The 9,752-nt window shown below is 37.3% G+C and overlaps 1 protein-coding gene across 2 annotated transcripts in view; it reads right to left on the reverse strand.

The window, feature by feature from the left end:
* Positions 1–1,636: 1,636 nt before the first annotated feature.
* LOC107087816 (protocadherin-1-like) overlaps positions 1,637–9,752 on the reverse strand; it is a 207,966-nt gene continuing 199,850 nt past the window's right edge. For both annotated transcript variants that reach the window (XM_015379595.1, XM_015379603.1), the window contains exon 5: positions 1,637–3,541. In XM_015379595.1, coding sequence (XP_015235081.1) covers positions 3,117–3,541 — 425 coding nt within the window. In that variant the 3' untranslated portion in view covers positions 1,637–3,116. The remainder of the gene's footprint in view (positions 3,542–9,752) is intronic.

The raw sequence follows: 9,752 nt of genomic DNA on the forward strand, positions 1-9,752 counted from the left end.
CGGCCTTCATTTCTGTGCAGTGATTGCACAGCGAGGTCCCCTTCCCCAGACCATCCACCAACCCTCCCCTCACATGCACCTAACAGGTTCATTAAACACGCTTGCCAAACAGGGAAAGAGTCCACGTCACGCATAGGATGGGAAAGAGGTGGGAACTAATGAGCAGCAACAATGACCCAAGGGTTCTTCCTTTGAGTTAAAAAAAAAACAGCAGGGAGACTCTCTAAAGTCAAACACACAGAAGAGAGAACAGATGCAGAAGTCGGTATCGACGGGAAACAGCTGCTTCAGAAACAAACACAACAGTCGCCCTAAACACCATGTTTAAAATGTTTGAGCCACAGGAGGTTCACAACTGATGTTGATACAACCATCTGAGACCAGCTGGACTTTCTGATAAATGCTCAGTTCTTAGTTTGCATTAATCCAACTGGAACATGACTACATGACTTGATCATAATTGAAGTTTCACTAAAAATTGTTACGCCGTCATGTTTTCTTTTTTTTGTTGTTTTTACCAGGTCTGCTAGCTAAATGAATAAACTTCTATGAACTTAGATAAAAATGTATACCAATAGACCGTTTCTGCTTTTACTTTTAATTATAAGGGATGATAAAATGGCAAGGATTCTGGACAAAAAAACATTCTTTGCAGATCTGTTATTAGAAAATGTGGTTCAACCACAAATGGTTCCAGTTTCATCTGAGAAATTGGAAATAATTTTCTGTATAAAGAATCAGCCTATCTACTGAGAACAGCACAGAATTGGTAAATTATGCTCAGTGCTCAGTTTTGTTTTCTCATTAGGACATAATAAAAATAATCTATTTATTATGTCCGAAATTATTTAAAGGTAATCTCATGTCCAAAACCACTCAACTGATTCCATATTAATTTTGGTATTTAAAAAAAATGAAGCCAAAATGGGAAAGAAAAAAACTCTCCATAAAAAGTGTTTGAAAAACCACCAACTCATATTAATCATTTTTCTGTCCAACTTTTAGCCGTTTCTCAAATCTTTTTAAGTAATTCTGCAGAATATTCTACCATATTGCTTCATTGCTGGCATGTTCAATCTTCAGATACTTTTTTTAGTTGTCAGACAGATGGCATCATATTGGACTTTGGAATACTTTTTTTTGTATGGAGAGTGGCTTGATATATCTATATTCTAATTTTTAATTCAGAACTAATAGGCTTGAGCTTCAATCCTTTTGAAAAACTGGAATATTTTCAGTCAAGTTTTGTATGCTTAATATTGTATCTATTACTGTAGTACTTTGAAGACTGATATGAATTTATCAATTGTTAAAAAAACTAATCCAAATATCTTAATTGCTTTTAATGACCAAAGACCAATATTTCTCACTGTCTTTGTAGTGGGATACATTTCAGATTTTTATGAAATCATCTTATCACCCTTCAGCTATTTTCCCAGGGACCACTGATGTTGTCTTTCTGAATTAGCATGATGTCAACACACATGAACATTTCACTGCAGTAAAATGTCCAAACTAAGAATGTATTTATCTAAACTTTGCCCGTGTAAATTCTGTCATTGTGGTCATGGCAACCAGAAAACAGTCTTTAATCAGAAACAACCAGATTTTAACCAACAAGAGGACATACGATTGATGACCATTAAGTTCACAAATTGGACAAAGAAGACAGATGGTTTGAAATAGGAGTGAAGGAAGCCATCTTTGTTACAAGATATGTTTTTTTTTTTTTTTCTCCCCCAAAAGTATCTCAATAGCAGCAGCCGGCTGCTACTTTCCTGATGTAATACAACATGTATAGCTGTATTGATCCTAAATTTGACTTAATTTTATTTTTTTTACCACAATAAAATCTATGTAGAATCTGTTTTGTGAACCTAAAACCCTAGAATTTAATAAAGGTATAATTATTTTTTTTTCTGTTCTTTATTTCTGCCTGTTCTTCCTTAACATGAACAGTGTTTCATGATTCCAACATAACTTAAAATTTACAAACCCTTTTATTGTCACATCTTAAAATGAAATGGGAAGGTAGTTTATGTGTTTGTGTTTATAATGAACTGTCAACCATGTTCATCTTTACAAATATCATATCATGGTCAGCTACTAAGATAAAAATGAAGTTATAATCCTTGAAATTCGATTTCTTCTGATTGAAAAAAACCTGAACAAAAATAGATGTACTTCGCCACATAAACGCAGACCCAGCATGTTGCCACACTGCAGGGATAAAAAAGAAGAAGAAACACACAAACAAAAAAGTCTTGTGGTAGTAACTCGGCACCGTCGGTGATGCTCAAGAGTCCAGATTCCAGCAGCGTGACGCTAAACGCTGTGATGTCATTCCCCCATGCGTGTAGAGACTTTTAGTCCATCAAAGGGACATTGTGTGAAGATCTGCAGACAGCACAACAGCCACAGATCCACACTGAGAGACACAGCAGTTTCATCTGTCCCTGTTTGTAATATTTACAGCTCTGTACACTAAAAAAAAGGATTTGTTCACAGCCAAAAAACTAAGATACAACTCCAGTGACTGAAAAAATGTCTTTTCCTTTAGCTGTTTCTGTTGATTGAATCAACTTGACTAAAAAAAAATCTGATACGTACGGCCTGCAGAATAGACAAAGATAAAGTAAAGCAAAAAAAAAAAAGTTGAGGATAGATAAGATTACACAGTATACTTAAGTAAAATTTACAAGAAGGTCTTCCCAATCCCCCCCCCATGATGTTTTTGTTCTTTTTCTGTTCCAACACAGCAAATAAGCTTAATGCCACGCACAATAATTCAACTCAGCTAAATAGTTTCCCATGAAATTATCACAACGTAGTTTACATTCCTTCCACAGCTGCTATAACTGAGTTTCCTTCTGTTCTTGTTTCTATTTTTACACTTGATTGGTTTTTAGAGGAGGGTAACAGCGGCGACGGCGGCAGCAGGAGAGGTGGGGGTCTAAAGCCTTGTTCGGTGATGCAGTTGACAAAAGGAAAAAAGGGTGAGTCGTACTGCAGCACAGCGAGTTGTAGGCACAGGGGGTGGCTGTGTGGAGGTGGGAGGCGAAGAGGTGAGCGGCATTGTGGATCATTGGGGCTTTAAAGTTGAGAGAGCTTGGCCCTCACAGGTAGATCTCCCTCTTGGAGGTCTGGCCAGTTGGGGTGGTTGTGGAGTTGTACTCCGCTGCCTGGCTCAGTGGTATCTCCTCCAGGCCATAGTCTTTACCAGACGAGTCTCCAGTCCCAGGATAGGCACTGCTGTAAGGGGTCATAAACCTCATGCTAGCCACCTTGGAGCTGCTGCCGGCGCTGCCACCCGTCCCGCGTTCCTCGGTCACCATTGGCTTCGGGCTGCCATTGGCCATGGGGTGCTCCTGTCTGTCCATTTCCTGGTAAGGCACAAAGGTGGAGAGCTTGGGTGCACTCTTGGAAACCTTGCGGTTAGGGGAAGGCTGACCAGGCATCCAGCAGGAATCAGAGTGGCCAAACTCTGTGCACTCACGCGTGCAGTTACCGGTCATTGCTACGTCCGGGAGGGGCCTGAGATCTGCAGAAAGACACAAAAGAAGAGTAGGATAAGCTACCATGAAAATGCCTACAAAATTACAGTGGTTGAATAAGATGGCTGATTTTCATATAACAGACAAAAATAAATTGCTTCCAGAAATATTAATGTAAACATTTTTAAATCTTTTCTCAAAAAAACTGTCGTATAGATTCTGGTTTGCATTTATTTGAAAAAGCCCACGGCCAACATCTAATCTACCTAGTCCACATTTAAGTAACATATTATCAGTGTAAATCCAGCTGTTTATAGGAATGCTTCTGAGTTTGTTTAAAAAATCTGTGAAAGAACAAGGCATGGAACAGAATAGCCAGAAAAAAAAATTGTGAAGAAGTCCAACAGAGGGGTATGTTATAGAACGATATATATTACACATCAATGCATCAACATTGACAGAATAAGTAAAACTGAAAACATAAGGAGACATGGATTATCACCTAAATAAAAAGGCAAAACAATGGACGATGGAGAACTGAATACATCTACCAGTTGTAAATAAAAAGAAAAAATGCCAAAGTCAAAGAAACAATTACTTCTACTTTACAACTGAGCACTACTTTGTGTTGGTTTATTACTAAATACAACTTATTATATTTACTAACAATATTTTGAAGTTGTCATCAAAAAGGGATGAAATGGGAAAAACTTCATAATTTAATCCATTATTCCTTCTAAAGTACGGGCTAAAGGAATGAGGAAAATCTAATTTCAAAAAGCTTTCTCACGCTGCTTATTATATCTATTGGAAAGTGGAGATCTGAGGCTTTGATTATTATACGTTTTCAAATCTGCTTGCATTGATTAGGATAAAAATAATGCTGCTTTGCAATGAAACATTATGTTTGGCAATTAGAGAGCACATAGTTTAAACAAATAGAAAAAAACCTCCTGGATAGAAGGATAGAAAACCCAAAATACTGGTAATTTGGTTAAACAGATGTTTTGTTTTTAAAGAACTCACAAAATCATGTGTTTAATAGTATTGTCTGGATTTGTTTTATTAATTTTTTTATTACTCTTGTTATTTTGTGCAATGATTTTGAGTGATTTTGTGAAATTTCAGCTGTATGTGAATTTTGGCCTTTCTTGTTTTGCATATAGAAATACCCAATAAAGGTCGCCCAATTCATTATAGAATTATAGGGACACGTAAAACTTCAATAAGGATGAGACTGCTAATGGAAACCTTATCCTTTTATCCACACTGAGCAACCATTTCAAGGAAATCAATTAGATCAGTGTTATTTTTCAAGTCATTAATAGCTCACAAAATGACAGGATTTGTCTTCTAATTTGCTGCTGGAAGTCAGAGACCTCATGAAACTGAGTGCAGAGCGTGAAACAGGATCAGCTGCCTTAAAGAAGGCAAACAACCTCAGGTTCATTAAGATGTAAATAATGTTCCTCAGGAAATTAATTAAACCAAAAATAACAGTGCAAACACAGATTATGATTTGATCTGTTTATAGGGTATTGTGGGTTTATAGTCTGAATTTTCCATTCGGTTTCAGAGCTTTTGTCCTCGTTTAGTAGTCCCTAAGGCAGACAAAGAGTGACAGACAGCAGGGGTAAGTTTGCATAAAAAAAAAATATCACAGCTCAGAAGAGAAAAAGGTCAGAGATGGAAGCAGAAATATCAATGCTTATGCAGAGAGTAACCTTTCTTCTGTGCGTGACATTAGATCATTCTTTGATACTGCGGGCTACAGTCTTGCATGCTGTGGGGAGAGGCAGAGAAGAGGCAGGAGCTGGTCCGCTCGGGGAATGGTGCTGATTTCTCAAAATGCCCTCCGCTTCATGCATAATTGACATTCATTGCCTGTATTTGGCAAAAGCAGCTACAGTCGGCTTTTCTGTCTGTTTCCCGGTTGATGCATCTGTTCTTATACAGGGTAGTGCTGAGTGGCCAAGGTCTCCCTCCATACGTTTTCTTGCCTGCCGCTGGCTCGGATTTGGGCTTTTAAGCACTTCCCATGCAAAAGCCAGACGCTTGCAAAAACTGTTATGTCATGTGCAAGCAGCTGCAGAGTTTAGAGCGCTTGATTATTAAGTGCTCAGACTCTGAATGTCGCGTCAGCATAGGCCACATGGAACACGTGCTTCCATGAAATCGGAACAAGATCTAAATGAGACCCAGCAACAGGTGGGAAGCCACATCCTGCAGGAAAACTCTTGTTCTATAACTTTTAATTATCTTTTATTGGTTATCTTATGCTTATTTGACACATATTTTACTTTGTTACACACAGTTTGAGAATCCCTTCTACACATGTTTCCAACTTAAAATCAAACATATATCGATCGTCTTCCTCAGCTCCTCTGCTTTGTGTGAACAAAACTGTGCAGGTATTGATATAATAGAGCTTGAACACTTGCACTGGTCTGATCATCCCTTCATTGACTTCCTGTTCATGTTTAGATTCACATTTAAAACTTTTTATTGCTTATCTAAACATTCTACATGATTAACACCAAAGGTGATGGTTCTTTAACAGTCATACAACAGATGTATGTACTATAAAGATAGAAAAAGAATATAAATTAAGAACAAATTAGTCAAAAAATAAAACTTAAAAAAAGAAATGAGTTCACCTAATTTGCTTTTAATTTCTGATACCCAATTATACTTGTTATTTGTCTTTTCTAGGCAGTGCAAGCCTGCCTTGCTATATTTTCCTACTGCATAAATAGATTGAGGAAAACTAACATGGGTAGGAAAGCAGAGCTTGAATCTCTTGGTTTCCCTCATAGAGCAAATACTAGATCTTAACTTTTTAGAGAGTAATGAAGCAAAAATATACACTAAACAATGCAGTTTTTAAGAGAATTGTAAAAAGATAGAATAAGAAGATTAAGCAAAAGATGCAAATAGAGGAAGTGCAACTTAGCTCGAAATTCACTGGTTCAAAATGTGACATTATCATAGCATTGATCCTTCAGCACAGGAGTATACTGATTCAATCTAAGACTGGTCCAGTAGTGGTCATGTTTTTCTTAATTAAACACAAGAGCTAAACGATCACAGCCTCAGATAATGCTGATTGCAAAGCCTGATGGTGGGAAAGGTTTTATTTTAAGCGTGGGGTGGAGTCACTATGAGAGATCATTACTGGTCCTTATGTACTATAGCACATTTAGAGGACATTTCTGCATCAGCTGCAGTAGATTTTGGATACTGATTAAATTCCCCTAATTCAACTGTTATCAGCTTACTATTACACCTTTATCACATCGGAATTAAATGTAGAACTTCCCTAAATAAGCTTGAGCTACCTTAATGTCTGTTATTCTGCCTTTGTGGATAAGCAGCTATAAATTTTTTTTTACACTAAGAGACACTGAGAAATCCCCATCATCTGCATGATAATTATGGAAGTATGCCACAGTGGGACAAGCCTTCACTGAAACGGCCAAAAAGGAATTTCAACACGGCACAAAAATCAAAGCTGGCCCTATTTTATATGGTAGAGGTCACTTGGGAGTGTGGAGATTATCTTTGACCCTCACCAAAGCTAAATGTTCAGAATATGACAGTGTTCCTCTGAGGACGTGACGCCTTTTATATTCATAGTCTCATCCCCCTAGGAACACTTCAAATATTTTTTGGCTCTGCAACCCCTGGAGCTCTGAAAGTAGTCAAATTATCTCAGGGTTGTTCCTGCCAACAAACTAGTGGTGAACGTTCCAAATCCATGCCTGGCAAATATTTTGGTCTCTATTCAGCATAAAATAAATATAGAATATTGGGACCTCACAGATTGGTGTGAGATTATGGGACATCAGGAACAAAATTTAGGTCTCAGTTACATTTATTTCTGCTCTAAATGTTGCCAGAAAAGACAAATCAACAGTCATTAACAACCGGGCACAACATTTTCAACATGGTCCAACTGATCTAACACAGCAGGTCCAGATATCCAAACGTTTAGAGAGAGCATATTCTTATAGCATACCGTTTACTAAATCGTCGCTATTGACTTTTTGTTGATTCCAACAAACTTCACTCATAATATGACAAAGAGTGCTATTGAACTACACCTTTATTTTTGTGTAATTTTTTCTCTATTGTGATTGTCTTCTGTTTAACTAAGATTGGGTCATGAAGGCGAAAACGGTCAAAAATAATCCCTGGAATTACCTCTTTACCTCAAAGATTTTTTTTTTATTATTTTGCTATTACTTCCATCCTGAGATGGACATGTTAAAATGTCCTTAATAAGTAAAATGCTCAATCGCTAATAACTGAAAGCCAACTGTAAAAGTATTGCAACATAAAAGAATCCACCCAGAGCTTTGCAAAGATTAATCAGGTACAAGATTGTATAGCAAAATGAAATCCCTTTACGTCAAATTGAGATTACTCTTATTACTCTTTTGATTAACTGATTAATAATCAGAGAACAAAAGGATCCTTAAAAAATATATTTTTTATACAAAATCAAACAAGGTGAAACTAAAACATTCCCATTGAGGAGTTCTGGATAGAAAATACTGACAGATGAAAACTTTATCTTAAAAGCAAAAAATATTTATATTTTTAACAAGTTTGATATAATTGCTGCTCTAGTTGGGTTGCTCTGTCAACTGAAGTAAAATTTTAAATCCCTTATTCTCCAGTTAAAGATGAATCAAATATTAAATTAGTTGATGATTATTTCAATAATAGATAACGATTAATCCAATGAATAGCTTCAGCCCTGATCTTCAACAAGCTTTGCATTAACGATGATTTAATGAATCAGGACTTACTGCACAGCTGTGAGGTTAACCAATAGATCTCTTGTGTATTTTCCATATCCCACTGTGTTGTGGCGACAAAATGTTCTTTATAGAGTTTAAGAAAATCCAATAACGAGAACTGAAGTTGTTACTGACACAGTTTATAAACCTCCAAAAGCTTTCTCCCACAACAGATTAGAGGTCAGAATGGTTTCGCTCTACACTGTACTCATTTGGGTCTGTAGGCGTGATGATGACAACCGTGATTAACAATCCAAGATCCCAGGGGCGACAAACATCACAAAACACTTATCAGCTCAAACGCCTCCTCTAAAGGCAGCTATACCGATCCAGCCATACCAGGACCGGCAGCTTTCTTCTTTACATGCTGCGATTTTTAAAAAGTTCTGGGGTTATCCCTGCAGGAGAAGACATGCTATCTGTCCTACTCTCTGCAGCATCCACAGTAAAACTCACCAGTGATCCTTTCAAAGGAGCAGAAAGCTAAATTCAGCTTTGCCACTATTACTAAGGCCTTTTCAAAACGAAGTACCCTTCTCGATTTTTTTTTTTTTTTTTTTTTTACCCACCTTATCTGTACTGCTGAGCTACAGTTAACCCCGAGGACCCTCACTCACCCCACTGGCCTCTCTCTCTCTCTATGCATAATACACTCCACTACCTTGGTCACCATTTTACGGTCAAACTAATTAGATTTCAGAGTCCCCGCTTGGGAAGATGTCAGTGGTATGAAATGGAAATAATTTCCAGATGAGTATCTGACATTTTACGCTGTCGACTAGAGTAAAGAGCCAAGGCGGATTGGCTCTCTTCCCCTCCTCCTTCTACTCTTTTTCCTCCTCTTTTCCGCTCCATCACTTTATTCACAGAGATATGCTAAATCCTCAAGCTTCCCTTTTCGCCGCTCAATCCATGGTGATAAATGGAAGTGAGTGTACACAAAAGAGAGGCTCTTTTTTTTCTCCGCTTCTGCTTGAAGTGTTAATGTGTTTAATTACTTTAAAGCTGGGTTTTCTGCCTATATGCGTATGTGCGTGAGAGTGTGCAAGTTTGTGTTACACCAAGTTCTACAGGAAAACCTTCAATTAAAGCCTTTTCTCTGTCTATGACAATAGCTTCAATTTATCTTACAGGAACAATAGAGGACTGAGAGGAGGTGTAGCTCCTCTGAACGCTCAAAGACGTGCAGGAGAAAGACGCTCTACAGCTTCCTCTGCTGCAATCAGTGCCTACACAACTTAGTTTCAGAAGAAATTCTGTGTCTTAGACTTATCTCCTCAGGCTATAACTTTCAATATAGGGGCAAAACTAAATCTACATTAGGTGGAGAGATTTCATTCTTAGCTTTCAAAAAGAGTTTTATACAGTCTGTTTTTAATAATGCAAGTTACATAACTGTCATTTATGTATATATATATATATATATATATATATATATATATATATATATATA

Source organism: Cyprinodon variegatus, unplaced genomic scaffold (assembly GCF_000732505.1).
Source record: "Cyprinodon variegatus isolate N-32 unplaced genomic scaffold, C_variegatus-1.0 Scaffold10, whole genome shotgun sequence".
In the NCBI taxonomy this organism is placed as follows: domain Eukaryota; kingdom Metazoa; phylum Chordata; class Actinopteri; order Cyprinodontiformes; family Cyprinodontidae; genus Cyprinodon; species Cyprinodon variegatus.